The sequence below is a fragment of the Drosophila albomicans genome, chromosome 2L (genome assembly GCF_009650485.2).
Source record: "Drosophila albomicans strain 15112-1751.03 chromosome 2L, ASM965048v2, whole genome shotgun sequence".
Lineage (NCBI taxonomy): Eukaryota > Metazoa > Arthropoda > Insecta > Diptera > Drosophilidae > Drosophila > Drosophila albomicans.
This window is the reverse complement of record NC_047628.2, coordinates 13,132,601-13,153,420: the sequence shown is the minus strand read 5'-3', so window position 1 is coordinate 13,153,420 and position 20,820 is coordinate 13,132,601. Positions and strand designations below refer to the sequence as shown.

Genomic DNA, 20,820 nt, shown 5'->3' with positions numbered 1-20,820 from the left:
CGTAAAGGCTTTGCAGTAGATATGTATGTATTTATTCATTCTCATTTGGTAATACTTTTTGTATTTATCGACCATGTAATAAAATAAATATAAAGAATAAATAAACATATAAGGAATGATTAATAAATGTTACTCAATCTAAATCATAAGATATTATCTTGAAATATTCAAATTGTAGCTATTATTGAAAATTGTGTAATGTATAGTCCGTAATCTCCATTTATTATAGTTGCAGAGATTTAGGTGTTCGACAGACTAATTGATGTTTTTATATATTTCATGTGGTCTCCATTTTAAATTCGACAAGTTTGATTTTTACTTTAAAATACATTATATTCAATATTTCTTTCATAGGCAGTTCAATGGAAATCCGCAGATGACACTGTGAGTGCATAAACTGTTATCTTTAATCAGTTGTGCAATGTTTAATTATGTAGCATAATTGAGCTTTTAGTGGACGTCGCTGGTGTCATCAACGGAACCTGAACAATATCGCATAACACAGTTGCAGCAACCGCAACTTGACGGCCTGATATTGTGTTGCATGTAAACCATATCCATATCCTGCCACTGCTCCTGTTGCTCCCGCTGTTGCTGCTTCATGTAGTTGGAGATTGTTGCAACATGCCGCTGGCACGTTTATTCGTCATGTGTGTGGGTGTGCATTTGTGTATCTGCTTGCAGTTTCATTTAAACATGACCAGTTGACTGACCTAGTGCTGTTTGGAGCAACTTTAACCATTCGAGTTGCCAGTCTATTCGTCTGCCCCACTGGCTGAAAGTTTGTGCCCCGTCAGCCAGTCAACCAGTCATCAGCGCATGGCCACAACTAACCACATACCACATCATTTCCCAGTAGCAAACTGTCGCCAATGCTCGTGTTGATGACTTTGATAAGCGCGCGAGTGTGTGTGTGTGTGTGCATCTGTGTGTGTATGTATGTGTGTGTGTTGCATCTCTGGCCATGGCACACAGACTTGTCCACATCATAACCTTACAGAAGCCTGCTCATTATCCAACTGTTTGACTGTTTTTTTTTTCTCTCTCCTTTTTTTGCCTCTACTCTTGTTGTTTATTGTGCTGCTGCCGCCACATTTGTTGACCGCATTTTAGCTTCATTTGCAGTTATTTGCTGCCTCGATACGATATCTCAATTCTCCCCTGTCCCTGTTCCACGCCCACATGCGCAAAACCGCAAATTCAATTTCGGTTGGGAGCTTACAATGCTGTTTTGCAGTTTTGTGTTTATGATGTTTCGGTGCATCTACTGCTCTTGTCGCTGTCGCTTGGTTTGCACTTTTAATGAAATTTATGTAAAGTGTTTTACATGCATTGTTAGCCTCTTAACCACAAAACGATCATTTGTCTAACATAAAAAAAAGAAACTTGATGTATTGGCAGATTGTAACGAGTTTTTAGGACACAATACTGCTTGCCTTGCGCTTATTCTGTAAACTACTTGATGGATGCCCCCTAAGAGCACTGCTTACCGGTAACCTGCTGTGCCACTGCTTGCTGATATGTAAACTGCTTGACACACATGTTCAGTAAGCAACTTATCGAATTCTGCCCGTTAAGTTTAATCCTTAGTAAAATACAAATTTGAAAAACCCTGAAAACGTTAAATTTGATTAAATTGTCCAATTAAAAACATAACATAATTAATTAAACAAAAAACAAGAAACAATATAATACTAAAGTCATTTTATGGTACTTTACTTCCAATTTAATACATTCTAAATAATTAAACCCAAAAACAATAAAAATATTAAGAAATAAAAAATCAGCATAATTTAATTTTTATTAAATGCTAAACAATTTCTTACTAGCATGCCAACTCAAATATGTAAAAACCATTACAAAGTTTGTAATACAAACCTATTACTTCAACCCCTGAATTAAAAAAGATCAAGCGGTCAACATCATAAAATATTGGCCTTTACCTCGATAAATATCGCGTGACTTGAAAAATATAGCGAAAAATGTCAGCCTCTTAGCTTTCACATTTCTCAAGCATTTGAAAATATGTTAGTTTTTTATGGGATTCTACATTTAAAAAATCCGTTAAGTTTATTTATTATTTGCATTCCCATTAAAATTGGAAACATCAATCATAGTTTTAATTTCGTGGTACATAATTATTGTGTGTGCGTGGTATTATATCTGTTTTTTTAGTTTTTGTCTGAAATTCGACCTCTTTCTTTTTAATTTTTCGACTGCTTGGACTTCTTCTTTTTAGATTTCTTCTTGTCATTGCCCGAATTATCCACATCAACAGCAATAGCACCAACGCCAGCAATTGAAGCCGGTTTTTCAATCACCACTGGATTTCCGAGCGATGGTGTTGGCTCCAACAATGTTGATAAACTGGGCAAGTTATCAAAAAACTTATCGGTATCTCCAACATGGGTGGTCAACTCGCTGGCGGTTTTATCAGGATAATTCTTCAGCCAATCCTCAAGAGGATCTGGCTGAGCTCCATACGTTGATGTGGAAAGATTTACATCATTTAGAATCTTGGTCATTTTACCTCCATCAGATTTCGGTCCAAAGTTTACGCTATTACGACGATCCACCTCACTAAGCTGACTGCTGGTCATGCCCTGCTGTGGACGCAGCACCGAAAAGTATATTTAAAAATATACATAAAAATAAAAAATAATAATAAAAACTTTACTTGGTATGAATCCATGCGGGGCTTTTTGGGCGACGGTTGATTAAAGTATGCAGGAGTTGCATGAGCGGTTTTTTGTTGTGTCGGATTTGCCAATTGCTGTTGCTTTTGTTGCTGGCGCAGCGAAAGCTGTTGCTGTAATTTCTGATGTTGTTGTTGCTGCTGAAGTTGCTGTGCACTTTGATAGCGTTGTTGTGGATGTAGTGCTTGTCGCTGTGCTTTTTGTTGTGATACTGGTGGAATTTGCCGCTCCGGCAATGAAGCCGGTTTCTTAAAAAATTCAGCATTCGATACGGTGGGCTTAAATTGCATCGCCTCATAAGCACTTGGCGTGTTAAGTAGCACGCTCTCATGGCGCACCGAAGGATAACGCTGCAAATGAGAATCATTACACAGATATTCATATTTTGTATGGGCCAGTCCCGTACCCGTTGTTGCATTGGCTGTGAGGTCATGCATACGGAATGATTTGCCATTCGCTGCTCACGCCAACTGACATATTGCGGCTGCGTTGGTGGATTGCAAGAAAATGGTCCAACTGATGTTGCCGAGCGCAGCAGCGGTCGTGGGGTAACTGCATATTGTGCTCCCGAACTCATGAGATCATTGGCCATTTCACCCACCTAGAGAATATGAGTGAAATATGTATGTGTACTTACAGAGTGCAATAAATGGGAGAAAATTTTCCATTACCTTGTCCATGCCAATGTAGGGATCTGTATCGCATGTGAGGCATTTGCAGAAATCTACAAAGATTTCCTGCCATTCCTGGTCACTGAAATGATTCATGCCATACGAAGTAACCACTTGGCTCCACATTATCTCAACTTCATATTTCGTTGGTCTATAAACAAATTCCATTTTGATTTTTAAGCTCTACGGTAATTGCCCCCTGATGTTGAAAAGATGACAAAGTAAAAATGGCGTACTGTGTTGCCAGTCACAATAAAAACATTGTCGATAACTTGTCATTTTTATCGATGTTTATTTTTATACGATTTCAATTTCCTTTGCTTTCATTTTGTTTTTGTTTTTTATTTCTACCTAGCTACAGATGAAAACGTTCAAATAATGCATGTATAACAATCAATATTTAGCTTTGTTTTTGCTATTTCAAACATTTGTTAATATTTTCGGGCTTTTAAATTTACACAATCAGCTTGTAAATTAAGCTACATATGTATGTATATATATTTTTGTATATATTTTTGATTTTGTTTATGTCGTATATTGAAATATGAAAACTTTCGATTAAAAATTTGTATACGAGTTACTTAACATGAGTTCAATTGAAAGTATATTTATGTTACTTTCCTTTTTGGTTTTTGTTTCTATTTTCTTTTTGATTTAGTTAAGAGTTGAATACATATTTTTTTGTTATATAGTTAACTGCTAGTAAACGATAATCAATTTTATTTGGAATGCAATCAATAATGTAATACAAAAATTTTAATAACTCGCTAGTACTCAATGCTAAAGTTAGTTAATAGTTTAATTTTTTGTAATTTGGCCAATTGTTTAGTTAAGTTAGCACATGAATAACAACAGCAAATACACACACATTTAATAGTTGTAATATCAATAATTAGAATAATATGTAGGTAATACGTATAATTACTAGAATTCAGTATTTTTGATATGATCATGAATCACAACAATATGTTATCAATATCTCTATAGAATATACAATGTTTCATTTAGTTTTCGGCGTAATATCAATGTCAAATTACATTTCAATAGTTATATAGTTATGCAGGTAGCAATATACAATATTTACTTTTATTTTGATTCAATTGTTTTCTTTTTGTTTCAAAATCAATGTACTATTCTTTAACAATGTGCTATATATTTAAAAGTTGCAGCAGCAATAAAAATTAAAAAAGCTCGTATATTAAAACAATTAAAATCAATTCTGATCAACAACATTCTCTCTTTGGAACAGTTAGCTATAGCTTATAAATAATAAAAACCAATACAAATATAAATATATGTATATAGTATTGTTAAGAATATAGTATAGTTTAGTATAGTGTATATAGTTGTATATAATTATGCATGTAAGTATATGACGACGAACGGCAACGTGAATAGTGTCCGTGTTCAGTACGGCTCAGTCTTCTGCTAAAACTCAACGCAATGATGGATTTAAAAGCGAAATGACATTAAATGTGTTTATGAGGACGTCTCTTCATTTTCTCCTTTCTCCTTTATTCCTGGGATGCACACGTGACCTTAGGCATTGTTGTTTTCGCCGCAGCATTGTATGCAGTCCATGCAGTTGTGCTACCTGTTGCCATCGCTTTTACGGCTCATACTCGATGAGGTCAGTTGCAGCTACAAAACGAAAAACAATTTAATATCAAATTTTCCAAAAAGTGTTATAAAGAATTTCGAAAGCAACATGCAACCAGTGTGGTGTGTGTTTTTTTTTGTCTAGAAGATGTGAGTGCGTGCATTAAAGAACTGACCTCTTGTCCTTGCATTATTATTTGTGGTGTTCTTAAGCTTAACGTGTTGCAACTACACGCACAACAAACAAGTTTCAAAAGTGACAGCAACAAACATACAAACAACATTTAGAAGTGTACAACAGATATGTAGATAGAAAGACAGCGATACAGTGGATGTGTGGTTTTTGTCAAGTATTAATACTTTTAAACAATTGAAGCGCACCTGCATTGAGCGAATGGTGTCCAACAAAGCTTTCTTCTCCTCCAGCAATATGCTAATATCATCCTGTGCTGCCTTCAAATACGAACGCAACACCTCCGTTTCCTGCTTGGTCTTGTGCCTATCAGAATTAATTTAATTGCAAATTATTTGAGATTAATATACGGATATTATTACTTCACTCACCTGTAATTGTCAGTGTTGACTTTGGAGTCGACAAGCTGCTTGCGCAGCTGCTCATTGTCCAGCTTCATTTGCTGCATAACCAGTTGCATAGAAAGCAGCTCGCGATCTCGTTCACGCGGTGCACCAAACAAGCCGCTGGCTCCCAGCGATTGCTGTTGATCAGCGCTCAAGTTTGTATCTGCAATAGGATTTAATAATGTTTAAAATACATGTTTATATATATCATTTAATAAATGACTTGCCTATTGGCTGTATTTGCAGTTGACCATTCTTGTCACGCTCTAAATGCATGCGGCCAATGCACAGATTTATGGGCACTGGACCCGGTGAGGTAATATTAACAGGCGGTCGATCCTCCAGCAAATTGATGCGAACATTCTCCAGATTAATCTAGCAGGAAAAGGAAAAAAGTAAATTAGCGTTTAATGACGTCAGATCGTACAATCTCTAGTCAAGTTACCGTCACAGGCATAGGCGGGGAAATGATCTCATCCTCCGCCAAGTCACCCAGGCCAATCACTGTGCTCATCGACAAGTCCAGACTAATGTCCTTGACGCGTATCTCCGCATGGTGCGTAAACCAACTGCAAATCGAACAATTGTCATTTATTGCATAACACGAATTAAATCTGTATGAACTTACCTTTGTATGCGCTTGCGATCGATGATGCCTTCAATTTCCTTGGGCATGTTTAAGGTTTCCTCAAGGCGCAGTCGAATGCAGGGCGGCGCTTCTGGATTGTATGGCGCCAGGTTCCAGGCTTTGCAGCGAGCCCCAAACTTGGTCTGCAAGTGGCGGGGATAGTATAAATAAATGGAGCGAGCTAAGAGGTTGGCTAGAATTCAAATTGAAGCCAAGCGCAAGCGAACAAACTACACAACACATGCAAAGCAGTAGGCACACACATGCTGTAAGTGTGTGTGTGTGTGTGTGTGTGTGTGTGTGAGTGTGCGAGTGCTTAAAAGAAGTGTGTGTGTGTGGGTGAAAGAGATGTGTGTGATTACTTGTTTAATTTGTGTTTTAATTTCAAGTTTATTCTTGTTGTTTAAAGCTAAAGGTGTTAGTCGTTTGTATACGTTGTTGTTGTATTGGTGTTAGTGTTATTGTTGTTGCTGCTTCTTTTATTGTTGTTGTTATTGTTATTGTAATGTTGTTGTTGTTAGCTTAAAGAGTTCGTCTTCGCCCAGCTGGGCTGTTAATGCCTTCACAACCTAAGTGTTTAAGCCAATTTGCAACCAAAGAAATAGAACAAACCAATCATAACCAAAAAACCACAAACAAAATATTCAAACTTATAAATTGGAATTTTTCTACAACAAAAAATCTAGTTTTCTATTGGTTAAAAAGTATATAATATATGCTATTATATATTTTGTTGAATAGGTATTATAATAGGTATTATAATGGCCTGGCTGACTCGCTGTAGTCGTTGGATGGGCATGAGGCGGGGGCATGCTCAAAAAACACATTCGTATCAATAAAAAATTCAATTCATCAACAAAAAACAAAGCTGCCTATTGTTGTTAACACATTTGACAGTCGTAGAGACATATTTTTTATATATAGTTATTTCAACATACTTATTATCGTTTAACTACTTAACTAATTGGCCAAAAACGCTTTTCAACTGCATCAGCGCTGGCAATTGAAGCCAAAAATAAAAATTAATATTCAACTACAAAACATAATAAATTTATAATTAATCTCAAAACCAAAACATAGTTAATAATATTTATGTACAGAAGCAGCATTAAACCATAAGATAGCTTTTAATTAAGTTTAAAAAGAAATTTCAATTTTGTAGTTTAGCTTTGATTTTTATACCTTGTTCGCTTGATGCGCGATCTGTTTTTTGTTGTTGTTGTTGTAGAAAGGTGTTGTTTGTTGTAGTTGTAGTTGTTGTGTCATGTTGTTGTTGTCATTAATCAATTTACAAAGTGTTCGTTGTTTAACAGAGTAAATTATACGTTGAGCACAATATTTTGTTTAATTAGCACACATTGAGATCATTTTGATTTTTGTTTTTTTTTTTTTTGTTTAGATGAAAACATATTTCATTTTTTTTCGTTTTGAGAAGAGAGAAAATATAATGAGAAAATGATTATATGAGAAGTTATCTTACAGTAAAATTGAAATAAATATTTTAGAGCAAATATTAGCATTTTTTTTGTTGAAAGTTATCGAAACATGCAGAAACATTATGAAAAAGTTGAGCGAAATAACATTGAATTTTGGCAAGAAAATAAAAAGAAAACAAATTATGTTTTTATATATATACAAAAACACAAAGAAAACCAAAGAAAAATTCAATATTAATTCAGATAATTAACAATTAATATAACTGACAGCGTAACGCACCTGCAACTCATCCCAGGGAATGGCGCCGCATTCATCACAGGACACAGCAGCCACCTGCAAACGCACCGAGGACTTGGATCCCTCCTGCTGACGTATCACCTCCACTGTTGTCAGCCTGCAATAGATTAATATGCAATTAATTTACAAATTAAATAAGCAATTCAATTTTTTCTGTTAAATGCAACCTAAAGGTGGCCATGGACACAAGATCGCGTCGTCGCCACGTGCTGCCTTCTGAGGGTTCCGAGGGCGAGGACATGTTTGTCTTATAGCTGCTGGGCTCTTCGTACACCTCGCTGGCCACTTCGACGGGCGAGGCCTTCATATTGCTGTCATTGGTGAATGGATTGAGGCGGAACATCACATCCATGCAGTCCATGGTCTTGTCATCGCCCATGACAATGGCGAAATTCTCCGAATCGGAACTAATGTCGCTCTGCACCGAGAACGTGTCGCTGACATCATCGTTGGGCGTACCCGACTTGATGGCCGAGTCAATGGAAGTCATAAAACTGGAGAAGCCCTTCTTCATCGACAGCAAACCCGAATTGATTTCCTTGGTGATGCTGGGCACTGCATCGTTGCCGCCGCTTGAACGTATCGTTGTGTTCTTTACGCTCTTCGGGGCTGTAGTTGTCGATGTCGATTGGGATTGTGATTGCATAGAGATGCCAGTGTCGGGTCGTGAACCCTGACTTGGCGTTGAGGAAGCCAACGTTGGAGTGCTCTGTATCTGCACATTATATCTGCCAAAAAGATGCAATTAAATATATTTTTTCTTCAGCATCACATTGTTACATTCTTACCCATGTGTATTCGGATTGGATATGTGTATGCCACTGTCAAAAGGCGGTTCATTGGTCACTGGCGAGGGCGTCTCAACGCTGCCAAACGTATTGCTCTTCAGCTGATCCAATGGCGGTGGTGTTGGCCAAGTTATATTGCCGCCTGTTATATGTAAATATTTCATATTTAATTTCTGTTTAAATTGCATTTGAACGATACGTTTATTTTACAATATTTGTTAGCTAGCTAATATCGTTTGGTGTTAGTTTAGTACGAAAACATGCGACTTAAGAAATAAGGGCGTGGTCTCGGCAGCTACTATTTTTGGTGATATTTAACATTGTCTTAGCATTATAAATTGTTAACTAATTTCTTGATAGTGCAACTAAAAGCAAAAAGTTTAATGTGCACAAGATCAATCAACGTTTAAAGCAGCCAAAATGATTAGAAAATTATCAACCTTTTTGCATAACTTTTATTTATCAACGAATTCTGTGAAACTGAACTTATCTTGAATGTTTCTCTAGAGTAAATAAAGAAATCACGTTATTGATTTTAATATTGCAGAACCACGCCCCCTTTTTGGGCAGGTTTATAAACAAGTGGCTTAAAATCCCTATAGATTGATTAAAAAATTTAAAGCACAAAAATACAGCAGTAAAATCATAATGAAATTGCACGATAAATAATAATAAAACTGTTCCTAGGGAATCACAAGGGGGGACGGTGAGAACTACGTGTGATTTGCTATTGTTTAACAATTATTGCTCACTAGAGACATCGAGAGAGAGAGAGAGAGAGAGAGAAAGGGGACACAGTTTTTTCAGTTTGTTAGTAGCGTTAGCTAGCGCTTAGTTGGTTTTGTTGTATATGGGTTTTAAAACTAAAGTTAATTTTTTTAATAATAATAATAATAGAGAGAGAGAGAGAGACAACAAAAGAAATATAAATTCTTACTATTCATGTGTAAATCATCACCCAAACTAGCTGAATCGGGTAAGACACTTTCAGCATCACCACCACTTGATTCCTTACCAGGTGTTGGCGATGGCATCACCAGGGTCACCTCGATCTGTGGCACCACACACCCAAATATTATGGATTTCTGTTGATTTTGCTATAAAACACGTAAGATTAAGATTAGCGAGAGAAGTGCAAGTGATTTTAGTATGACGACGAACCTTTTGCAATATGCGCTCGGCATCCAGATTAAGAAACGTGGACATTTCATTGAATTCCTCGGCGAGACGCAGCAGAAACAGCAATTGATAGTGATCGATTTGCAGGCTAACCAAATTCGAAATATGCGCAATTGCATGCATATCCGCACAGCGCTCCACAGGCGCTTCTTTTGTGGCAGCTGCAGCTGCTTGCGGCATACGCACATCTTCCTCGCTGAGAAATGGATTGCGTGGCAGTGGCGGCAGCGATGGCAACGGTGCCAATCCCATGCTTTCCATTTGCGAACTCGCCGCACTCTGGCGTCGCTGCTCCAGCTCCAGCTGGGCTTGTGCCTGAGCTTGGCCGGCATGCAGCCAGAGCGTTATGGGCACTGCATCCACAAATGGTATAGATTTGTTCGGGCCCAAGGAGCGTGCGCCCAGAAAATCCACCCAAATGGGATCCAGTTTAATGCACCACACATCGCGCGGCTCCGACCACATGGCATAGCGTGACAGGTACTGCGTGGATGCAGATCGTGGCAGCTGTGCTTGCGGCGACATGGGTGCTGCTCCTGTTGCTCCTGCTGCTGCTGTTGGCATCATGCTCACATCCGAGGCAGCCACATGCGATAGTATGCGATCCGTGACAATACACATATCCCCATCCACCGATGGAAATCCGCTGCCAAAGACGAGAGATCCCTCTTGTAGGGAGTGCAAGGCCTGTGCTAAATCCGCTCGTGAACTGCCCATTTCACGTATGTTGGTGAGGGCGAAACGTGAGATCTGTATCTGCATTGTTTTGGGTCGATCCTTTTGATTTGGCGCATCCAGCGCCGCTTCCATGACCACGCGCGGCATAATCGCCTCCACCTTGACATCCATGTACATCAGATTTGGCTCCTGTTCCACGCTCAACGCAGCGGCCATCTGTGTGCCATTGGAGCCATTCGAGGCAATTGATGAGGCAATCGAGCCGCGCGTACTCTGCGACTGTTGTTGCGGCTGCAGTGTGGCCTGGGAGCCGACGCTGGTGCGCAGCAAACTCTCGTGCAAATTCAAGCCAAAGGAATTCAACCACAATATCGAGCTGAGATCAAAGTGCACTTGCAACGGATTGATGTGCACAAACATCTTCGAAGGCGGCACTGAAAAACATGCAAAGGATATTAGTAATATACTTCATTTGTTATTTAATCGATTTACTCACGTGGAAATACAAAATCACCGGGATAGTAGAAATACGTATATTCGGCGTGCACAATTGGCATCTCGGCGGGAAACGAATAGCGATCCTTGTCACCTGCAATCGACAAAGTCATTTTAGCTTAAATATTCAATTAGTTGTTGAATAGTTTTGTTGACTAACAACACAAGCGAAGTAGCCAGGCATGGCTTATATCTACAGATCATTTAATGTATGCTAGCCATAGGAAATGTTCGATTTAATCAAAAACTAATTGCCAAGCTTGTTTGAGAGTCTTCTGCCTAATATCAATATTGCTACATTTAAGCTAACCAAATACTATACCTTTATTGATTGATGTCCATCTATCTTACATCTTTTGTATAGAATAAAAAGAATCGATTTTAAACTACATCACACTTTAATATGGAATTCAAGCTTTAAACTATATTAACCTCAAACGACAAATTTACTTTCATTGTTTTGAGACCATATAAGTTTATGTGGTCTTTAAAGGCAGATGTAATTATTTCTGTAACACCTATTTAAAACAATCTTACTTTTTCTTGCTAAATAAATTTGTATTGACTTGTTTTTAGTTTATTTGCAGCTTTGGTATGAACGATAAAATGTTACAGAAATATTATTTCAATTTTAAAAAATCCTTACTTCTCATACTAAAAATGTAATTTATAAATTGCTCTATTCGCTACACGATGTGATTCATCCTTTACATATTCAAAGCAGCTGCAGCATTCCACGTCTCTGCATACATATATTTATCTATACAATAACGATCTGTTTTCTGTTTCAGCCATACCTGGCAGGCGTGGCGTATGCGTGATATTCACCTGAGGAACGGCTTTTCCTTTTGTGTTGTGCTACAATTAACAACAGCAACAACAACAAACGACAGAGGCACAACAAAAACAACAAAAGCGGATGTGTGACAAAAGTGTGACAAATGGAATGATGAGGTTTCGTGATGGCAAATAAAAATGCATGAGTTATGTAAATGCACAACACACAAAATACAAAAAGCAAACAAATGCAAGAGAGAAAGAGAAAAAAGAGAATTTAGCGTATTAACATTAGTTCGAATAATGTAAAAGCGTTGATGTGTGTATCAATGTGTGTAAATGTGTTGTTAGCCTTAATTTTTAGTACTTTTTAACAGGCTTTGAATTAAACAATTCATGTTAATATGACATACAAACGTCCAAAACGTATGTTAAATTTATCTAATTTTTTAGCAAAGTTATAACTTTTAATTGCTGTTAATAATTCAAGTCAATTATTATTTACAGCTTGTCACAGCTGTGTTAGCCTTTAACACAAGCGTTGATTTGAATTTACTGTTAGTGCGGAGATGTGTTTTTGGAGATGTTGTGTAAGGATTTGATCAACTGCATCACTTCTCATACCTGAAACAAACTCCTTGGGCATTTGCTTTTTACCCGACGTCGTCACACGATACAAGGTGAAATCCTCGATGCGCAGAATTACACACGAACTCATCAACTTGGCCAGATTCTCTAAGGTATTCCGCTGTTGCGCTGCCTGCGAGAATTGACTGCTAGCCGAAGCATTTCCTGAGCCTCCTGAGCCAGAACCACCCAAAACTGATGCTGCTACGCCAGCTGCAGTCGGAGTGCTACTACCATTGGAGCCAGTGCCACCGTTGCCAAAGTGAGAGCTCAACAGCGAAGCATTCAGCATGATCGGCGAGGCTGGAGCACTGCGTTCCAGCGGCGCATGCATTGCGGGTCGATTGGGTTGGCTCAGATTGAGTACAGCCTCCCGAAAAGCATTCAAGGATTCCTTGAGCCACAATGCTGGCGCCACCGACGCCTCCTTGTATTTAGCCCAATGTGAGCGATCCGATTTGGCCAAATGATAGGGATAATAGTCAACCTGAAAGGCTGTAACCGACACCTGCAAGGCGCCGCCCTTGTCCAGCTCCGGATAACTGGAGCGTCCATCGCCCTCGTCGTCACACAAGTGCAGATCGATGCGCTGGCTGAAGAAATGATACGAAGTCTCGCGCACATCGAATGCATTGAACATTCGCTGAGCGGTTGATGTGTTAACCGATTCCGAGAGACGATTCTGCTGCTGGGCAACCTGCGCCTGGTACTCGGGGAGCGTCTATGGAGGAGAAAACGGAGGGTTAAACAATGATGCATAGACAACAAATATAATCTACTTTTCGATACTCGTTACACATTTAAGGGGATTTCTAAGAGAAGGAAAGCTATCGACATTTCGGTTTAACAGTCTTATTCCTTGTCTTTCATCCGAAAACAACTATTAATCGACAGTATTCTTATTGAATAGTTAAATTGTTAAGTAAAGGATGTTAAGATAATAGTTAACGGGGAGATATTTGAGAAAATATAATTATTTTTGCAATTCGTCATGTAAGCTAATGTGAGTGTAACTAATATGATTTGGCCACAATCTGCTACGCTTTTGATTACCAGCTTTAAATCAATCCACGCTCACCTGCAACTTGCGTGCCGCCTTTGACTTTTGCGTAGCATGTGTGGCGGCCTTAATGAGTCCCGACAGCGAGTCCACAAAGTGCAAGGCTGCTTTCAGCTGCGAGTCCGTCAACACCCACAGCAGATCATCCAATATAAGCACCAATCGTGAAGCCAACAAACTGCAGTCTGCTAAACGTTTTCTGATCGTAATCCGACAGCGCGCATGATTCGTGAGCAGACGCAGCGGCGTTAAGGACTTGTCCTGCGTGGAGCTAGCCTCGATGCGTACCGTTTGCCAGGAGAGCTCCTTGAAGATCAGTATGATACCCTTATGTCCATCCTTAAGACGTGTGGAACGCAAATCAGCGCTGGCCCATTTTGGATTCTTGGATTCGACACGAATGCGGGACATTTGCACAGAGGCTGTGAAGGCGGCGCTGACAAAATTGACGTTGACCGTATTCACCACAATGGTGATGCCATCGACCACTTTGTGTATGAAGCTGTATTTACCCTGAGGCACTTGTGGCAAGGCAGCCGCAGACGTTGAATTTCCTCCCCCCGCATCGCGAGCTGTGGGATTGCAGGTCTCGATGGTGATGCGCACCTCATCAAGTGTCTATGCATAAACATAAAAAATGATTAGATTGCGCGAATACATCAAAGAACACTTAAATCAATTGAACCTTACCAGCGTTATGGGCACACTCTTGAGCTTTGTCCAGCTAATGCGAAAGGAGACATGATTGCACCACGCGGACGTCAAACGCAACCAACTGGGCAACTCCAGCAGCTCGGTGAGAACACGTTCATCCAGTTCCAGATTGGATAGCTCACCCTCGCCACGGAATGTGCTCAAATTGATTTTGTCTGATGAGAGATTTTTTGTATAGCTGCAAAAAACAAAACCATAAGACAACATAAAGATGTTAGTCAAGACTGAATGTTCGTTATTTCAGCTTCACTGAGCTGTCATCGCTCATTTAATGGCAACAAGTGGCGCCAACCCAAGAAGACAAGAGAGATAGAGGAACGAACGACCTGTCAGTTGCCATCAATTGACCCATTTCTAGTTAATGTTCTGCATGCATAATTGAAATCTAAATATTGATTGATTCGACAACGATGTGGAGTTCCATGCTGACGTATCTATTCGAGTTGAAGGTAAGTAATTGGTATGTAAGTGGCAATGTAATTGAATGGCAATCGGGGAAATAGAATCAGCTGGGGCGAACTATAAATATCTTGTAGGACAATCAAGGACTCAAGGCGCATAAGGTAAAAATAAATTTGTGTCAATGTTTCTAAGAGTGTAAAGGTATTTCCTAATCCTCAACTCAGAATAGTTTAGTACAACTTGTTTTACTACCAAAAAAGTATTGCTTACAAAACAAATGTCTCACCCTAAATAAATACAGAAAAAAAATAATACGTAAACATGAAACATATGTAAGAAAACTTAATTTATAAAATAAATAAACCATTAAAGGAAGCGAATAAGAATGAACCTAATTGCAATAAAAAATGTTGAGATTCATAGAAGTTTTATTCTCTATGTATCCATATACTATACATACATCTTTTACAGTAAACTTTTCCATTTCTGCTGTTTAGCTTTTCTACTTGAAAGAATTTAAATTAAAAGTTGGTCTAATGAAAATCTAATAACTTATACTAGTCCGATTATCATTAATCTTTATGTAAACAGTAAATAATGTGCCCATTAGGATATCAAGATGGTGTCGCAAATATTAAAAAATAAAAAGGGGAATTTACCCGGCTAAAAAAGTTTATTTAATTGAAACTTTTGGGTCGATGATGAAACTTTTTACTTTAAGAAGAAGCTCCCCGTTTTATTTATCCTGTTGGGCAACTGTTGGGTGCTGACTAAGGGCGGGTGGCTTCAAAGCGGATAAAAGGCAACAAGTTTGCTTTGCATTTACACGTTATTTATTATTATGTGGCCATTACAACCCTTTTATCGGGTCTCAGCCTGAAGCGCGATGTGCCTCCACGCGGCTCTGTCCTGAGCGCGCCTTCGCCAGTTGGTAACACCAAGTGTGGACAGGGTATCCATCACCTGGTCCTGCCAACGCGTTCGGGGTCGTCCTCTCCTTCGTGTCCCAACAATCATCGCATCAAACACCTTACGAGCCGGAGCATCTTCATCCATACGGGCAACGTGGCCCAGCCAGCGAAGTCTTTGAGATTTCACTCGACTGGCCACGTCAACATCGCCGTATAGCTCATACAGCTCGTGGTTGTATCGGATGCGATAAACATCGTCCACGCAGATTGGACCAAAGATTTTGCGAAGAATTTTCCTCTCGAACACTCCAAGAGCAGCTGCATCTGACTGCGTCACAGTCCAGCACTCCGCACCATATAAGAGTACTGGAAGAATGAGCGTCTTGTAGAGTGTGGTTTTTGTGCGTCGAGAGAGAGCTCTACTATTAAACTGCCTACTGAGCCCAAAGTAACACCTGTTGGCAAGTGTTATTCTCCGCTTAATCTCCAGACTGACATCATTTGTGCTTGTTATAGCAGTGCCTAGGTAAATAAACTCCTTGACGGACCCAAAGCTATAGTTTTCTGCAGTCAGCTGAGAATCAAGACGCCGCGATTCTCTGCTAGAGCACACCATAAACTTTGTTTTTTCCATGTTAACTGCTAGTCCTACTTTTGCTGATTCCTTTTCAATAGCCCCGAAGGCTCCTGTGACATCACGCTTGGTGCGGCCAATGATATCAATATCATCAGCGTAACCAAGGAGCTGGACACATCTGTTGGTTAATATCGTGCCCGTCCGATGTACACCAGCCTTTCTTATAATACTCTCCATTAAAATATTGAAGAGTATACAAGACAGCGAGTCACCTTGTCTGAGGCCACACTTGGTAGTAAAGGTTTCGGATTGGCCACATCCTACCTTGACAGAGCTGATGGTGTTGCTCAATGTCATTCTGCAAAGTCTAGTCAGCTTTGCTGGTATACCAAGCTCAGACATGGCGGCATATAGGCGATCTCGCCGGGGGCTATCAAATGCAGCTTTGTAGTCGACGAAGAGATGGTACGTGTCGATCTGGTTTTCGTAAGACTTCTCCAGGATTTGGCGCAAGGTGAAAATCTGGTCAACAGTGGACTTGCCAGGCCTGAACCCACACTGATAAGGTCCAATCAGTGCTTCAGCATGGGGTTTCAGTCTTTCACACAATACGCTCGTTAGGACCTTGTACGCAACTGGAAGAAGACTAATTCCGCGGTAGTTGGTGCGCACCGTGGCATCACCCTTCTTCAGGATGGGACAGATCATGCTGAGATTCCAATCTTCGGGCATGCTCTCCGTGAGCCATATCTTGCTGATTAGTTGGTGCATGCTCCCTACCAACATATCACCAGCTGCCTTAAACAGTTCTGCCGGCAGGCCGTCAGCACCTGCAGACTTGTTGTTCTTAAGCCGTTGGATTGCATCCTTGACTTCGATATGACTCGGGATTGGCACTTCAATATCAGTGCCATAGATTGGGGTTCGTGGATCATAATCTTCAGAGTCTGTGCTTGAGCCAGATAACAGACTCGAAAAATGATCCCTCCATAACCTCAGCACGACCTCTGCTTCTGTGACAAGGTTTCCATCATCGTCCCTGCACGCCACTGCACCAGACTTGAATCCTTGGGTCAGACGCTTGACCCTCTGGTAGAAGTTACGTGCTTCATTTCTGCATCCGCTGCTCTCTATGCTCTCACACTCTCGCCTTTCCTGCTCTTTCTTCTTGCGTCTGAAAAGGCGTTTTTCGTATCTTCTTCTCAACCTGTAGACGTCCACAATAGCTCGTGTCGCCCCAGCCTGCAGTGTTCTTCTGTAGGCGGCGTCCTTTGCAGCTGTTGCGTCACGACACTCCTGATCGTACCATGGATTCCTTGTTATAGGACGCTGGAATCCAAGTACCTCTTCTGCCGAAGCTCGCAGGGAGTGAGATATGAGCGCCCACATATCGCTTGTGTCTTGAGGTATTGAAGGTGCTCGGCTTAATAGCCCCGAGACGTGAGTGGAGAATGCATTCTTCGCCTGTTGTGATTGCAGCTTTCCGATGTCCAGCCTTCTTAACGCACTTCGACGTGCAATCTTCGCCACACATAGCCGTGTGCGAATCTTAGCTGCAACAAGATAATGGTCGGAGTCGATGTTGGGACCCCGACAGGATCGTACGTCGAGTATGTTAGATGCGTGCCTTGCATCGATCACAACATGATCGATCTGATTTCTGGTCAGTCGATCGGGAGAGAGCCAAGATGCCTTATGGATGTCCAAATGACGGAATCCGGTACTACGAACTACCATATTATGCGCAGCTGCAAAGCCTATTAATCTGAGACCATTGCTCGAGGTGGTCTCATGTAGACTAAATCGCCCGACGGTGGCACCAAAGATGTCTTCTCGTCCTACCTTGGCATTAAAATCCCCGAGGAGAATTTTAATGTCATGGGAAGGACAGCGGCCATAAGCTCGGTCGAGCTCCGCATAGAAAGCGTCCTTGGTGGCATCGTCCTTTTCCTCCGTTGGAGCATGTGCGCATATCAGGCTGATGTTAAAGAATTTGGCAGTAATTCGGATCGTTGCAATTCTCTCGTTTATTGGCCGAAAGTGAGAGACTCGGCGCCGCAGCCTGGCACCTACAACGAAACCACAACCAAATTCATGCCGTTCTGGATGGCAGCTGTAGTAAATGTCACAGTTCTTCCTCTTTATGCAGCCTTGTCCTATCCATCGCATCTCCTGGATAGCAGTGATGTCAGCCCTACATTTGTTGAGGGTATCTGCTAGTTGTTGAGCAGCACCAGGTCTGTACAAAGTTCGTACGTTCCAAGTGCATACTCTCAAATCATTGTCCTTTTTACGTTTGCTATGGTCGTCAACGTTAGATCGGTTCCTTTCCGAGGCTTCTCTTGCTTCCTTCACTGGAATTGTGTTTTGCATGGGTGGATTCCAAGTCCTACGCCAAAACCTAGTTTGTAGAGTTAGGACTCTCGTCGCGCGCTTTAGTTTGCCACTCAACGGTTGTCGAGCGACAATCCAGGGAGAACCACGTAGAGGTAGTGCGTCGGCTTGAAGAAAGCAGTGACAGGAATCATGCTGGCATTCACCAAGTTGAATGCAATCAGACACTTTGACCTGTATGCTTCCCCCCATTCCCCCCTGCATTTACACGTTAGTCTTGTTAAAAAGTTAGTTTGTTTGCAGCTTAATTGCGTGGAAAAAAAATCTTGGGCACATGAAAGCAAGACTTAAAGCACAAGGCCCCAAAGACAAGACAAATAAATGCGCCAACTTTGTGTACGCACCACACATACACTCGTATTATATAGTTATTTATATACATATGTACATGTGTCGCAGGAGCGTACTGCCTATGGAAATCGATAAACATACTGAAAATGATAGAACAGTAAAGAGAAAGCTATATTTATAGCCATACAGATTATTGGAAGTACATGTGGAATTTTTTTATGGGTTCTAAACTAAATGAAAGAAATTATATATGTCAAGAAGAATATATTAATTTAGTATTTCTCTTTGCTGGGATAATAATACTTTAAGCCCAGGGTGAGATAGTGAAGTAAGCTCTGATCTACTGTTATACGTTATATGTATGTATGTGCATACAGATTTTGACAACTAATTAGAAATAAAGTTAAAAATAAATCTATTGTATTTTTGTTAAGTTTATTTTCTGTATACCTCATATAGACGCTACAAATATATGTTCGTTTAAACTTTTTAAAAATTATAATTACTAATTCGCAAATGTCTACTATATTCGTGCTGTATATATAAAGGTCATTTGTTTAATTAAAACTTATTCGTTTGCTTAGCTAAAACTTTTACCAAATTCAAATGTACACCAAAAAAAAATTTCTTGTTTTGTCTTGCTAAGTTGACTGACAGCTCTGAATGAAAAGGTCAATGATGGGGCCCAATTCTCTCACCCCCTGCAATCCGCGCCTGTGCAGTCAGTATGTTCTGTTATTTATGCAGCTGGCAGGACACATTCTCATGTACACAAACATGCATGGAAATAAGCAAAACATATTGTGGAGATCTTAAAAATTGAATTGGGCAAAGAGCCGGCGGCGCCTCTAAAACATCAAATTTTAAATTGAAATTGAAAGTGTTTTTATTATGGCAGAAGCGTAACGATGTGCGTGTGGGTGTGTATGAAAGGAGAGAGTGAGAGGGAGAAAGGGAGAGCAGCCTCATCAATCCACTTGTTACGCTCTAAAATAAAGTCGAGAGGTGGGAGAGCGATAAACGATAATGATAACAAGGTAGCTCTCCCTCACCCCTGTTAAATGCAGCCGCTGTGAAGCTGCAAAAAGAATACACACACACACACACAACCGCGTACAAAGACAACGACATTGGGACAACAACAACAATAACTAAAAACACGAGCTGTTGCTCGCCGCAGCTTGGAAAAATCAATTAAATTTCCCACAGTAAATAAATGATGGCGCCCCATGCTGCCAGGTCTCTTAATTAGCATAGCTTTTTTATTATTGTAATGCAATTTTGCGCTAACTCGGTTATAACGATGCTGGTGACAACACTTACATGGACAAATGTTTGAGCAATTGGTTTTTTATCAACGAGACCATTTTGCGACGTCAGCAGAGGCAGCAAAGGCGGTTGGAATGTAATAAATCTCGCTACAGTAGCGATCCAATAACAACAACTACACGATGAACAGCAATAATGATAATAATCTCACTCAGCAGCACATTATTGCATTAATTGGAATCGAGATGAAGAGGCACAATAGGAGCACTTGATTTTTTCTTTTTCTTATTCTATGTATATGATTCTTATTGGAAAACTGGTATTTGTGCTAACGAGCGCGTTAGTTATACAAGCACTTTTGGCATTGGGTTTCTTGTTAAATTTTCGTCAGCATTAGTCATAATTTTTTATGGTTTTTGATAGATATTCGTTATAATTAGCTCTTATCATTCATATTATGTGCGCCCTCAAGAAAATCACTGTTCACAATCAAACAAGCAGCTGGCAATTTTTTCTTGTGCCTTGTGCATTTGGTTTTGTTGCAGCGCCGCCTCGCGCGTCATTCGCACTAAAACGAACGATTCGCCAAATTTTACTTGTCTCGCGTCGTTATTTTAGCAGCACAATAAACAACACCCGCACTTGATATATAAATAATTAAAAACAAGACCGTAGTCGTCATGCAAAACAGTGCTCGATTCGATTACATACAACTTTAACAGTTTTCATACAGTGTTAATAACATTAACTG

General features: G+C 40.0%; 2 protein-coding genes across 7 annotated transcripts; both read right to left on the bottom strand.

The window, feature by feature from the left end:
- Positions 1-2,060: 2,060 nt before the first annotated feature.
- On the bottom strand, positions 2,061-3,591 carry LOC117563339 (probable basic-leucine zipper transcription factor Q). 2 transcript variants are annotated; one of them, XM_034241612.2, is made up of 4 exons: positions 3,368-3,591; positions 3,103-3,297; positions 2,678-3,046; positions 2,061-2,603 (listed from the first exon to the last, which is right to left on the bottom strand). In XM_034241612.2, exons 1-4 carry the CDS (start codon positions 3,533-3,535, stop codon positions 2,205-2,207), a joined length of 1,131 nt encoding a protein of 376 aa, XP_034097503.1. In that variant the 5' UTR covers positions 3,536-3,591; the 3' UTR covers positions 2,061-2,204. The 2 variants fall into 2 exon arrangements, with proteins under 2 accessions (XP_034097503.1, XP_034097502.1); XM_034241611.2 differs by having other exon boundaries at positions 2,061-2,606; positions 3,368-3,589.
- Positions 3,592-3,635: 44 nt separating this feature from the next.
- On the bottom strand, positions 3,636-20,794 carry LOC117563338 (UHRF1-binding protein 1). Of its 5 annotated transcripts, none has more exons than XM_052003162.1 (18): positions 20,124-20,794; positions 14,202-14,403; positions 13,530-14,129; positions 12,449-13,172; positions 11,876-11,905; positions 11,049-11,141; positions 9,857-10,986; positions 9,633-9,792; positions 8,696-8,837; positions 8,075-8,635; positions 7,890-8,004; positions 7,356-7,376; positions 6,174-6,316; positions 5,991-6,114; positions 5,773-5,920; positions 5,531-5,708; positions 5,348-5,465; positions 3,636-5,008 (listed from the first exon to the last, which is right to left on the bottom strand). In XM_052003162.1, the coding sequence occupies exons 1-18, from the start codon at positions 20,165-20,167 to the stop codon at positions 4,958-4,960; spliced, it is 4,584 nt and encodes a 1,527-aa protein (XP_051859122.1). In that variant the 5' UTR covers positions 20,168-20,794; the 3' UTR covers positions 3,636-4,957. The 5 variants fall into 5 exon arrangements, with proteins under 5 accessions (XP_051859122.1, XP_051859125.1, XP_051859123.1 ...); XM_052003165.1 differs by having other exon boundaries at positions 9,711-9,792; XM_052003163.1 differs by lacking the exon at positions 7,356-7,376 and having other exon boundaries at positions 20,124-20,793.
- Between the last annotated feature and the right edge of the window lie 26 nt (positions 20,795-20,820).

Bases quoted from the DNA above. Each gene is read 5' to 3' on its own strand.
- LOC117563339 (XM_034241611.2), bottom strand. From the start codon at position 3,535: ATGGAATTTGTTTATAGACCAACGAAATATGAAGTTGAGATAATGTGG. The intron at 3,047-3,102 runs GTACGGGACTGG...TCTCATTTGCAG, and splicing joins CACAGCCAATGCAACAACGG to CGTTATCCTTCGGTGCGCCA. The intron at 2,607-2,677 runs GTAAAGTTTTTA...CTGCGTCCACAG, and splicing joins CCCGCATGGATTCATACCAA to CAGGGCATGACCAGCAGTCA.
- LOC117563338 (XM_052003162.1), bottom strand. From the start codon at position 20,167: ATGGTCTCGTTGATAAAAAACCAATTGCTCAAACATTTGTCCAT. The intron at 14,404-20,123 runs GTAAGTGTTGTC...TGTTTTTTGCAG, and splicing joins TTGCTCAAACATTTGTCCAT to CTATACAAAAAATCTCTCAT. The intron at 8,636-8,695 runs GTAAGAATGTAA...TCTTTTTGGCAG, and splicing joins TCCAATCCGAATACACATGG to ATATAATGTGCAGATACAGA.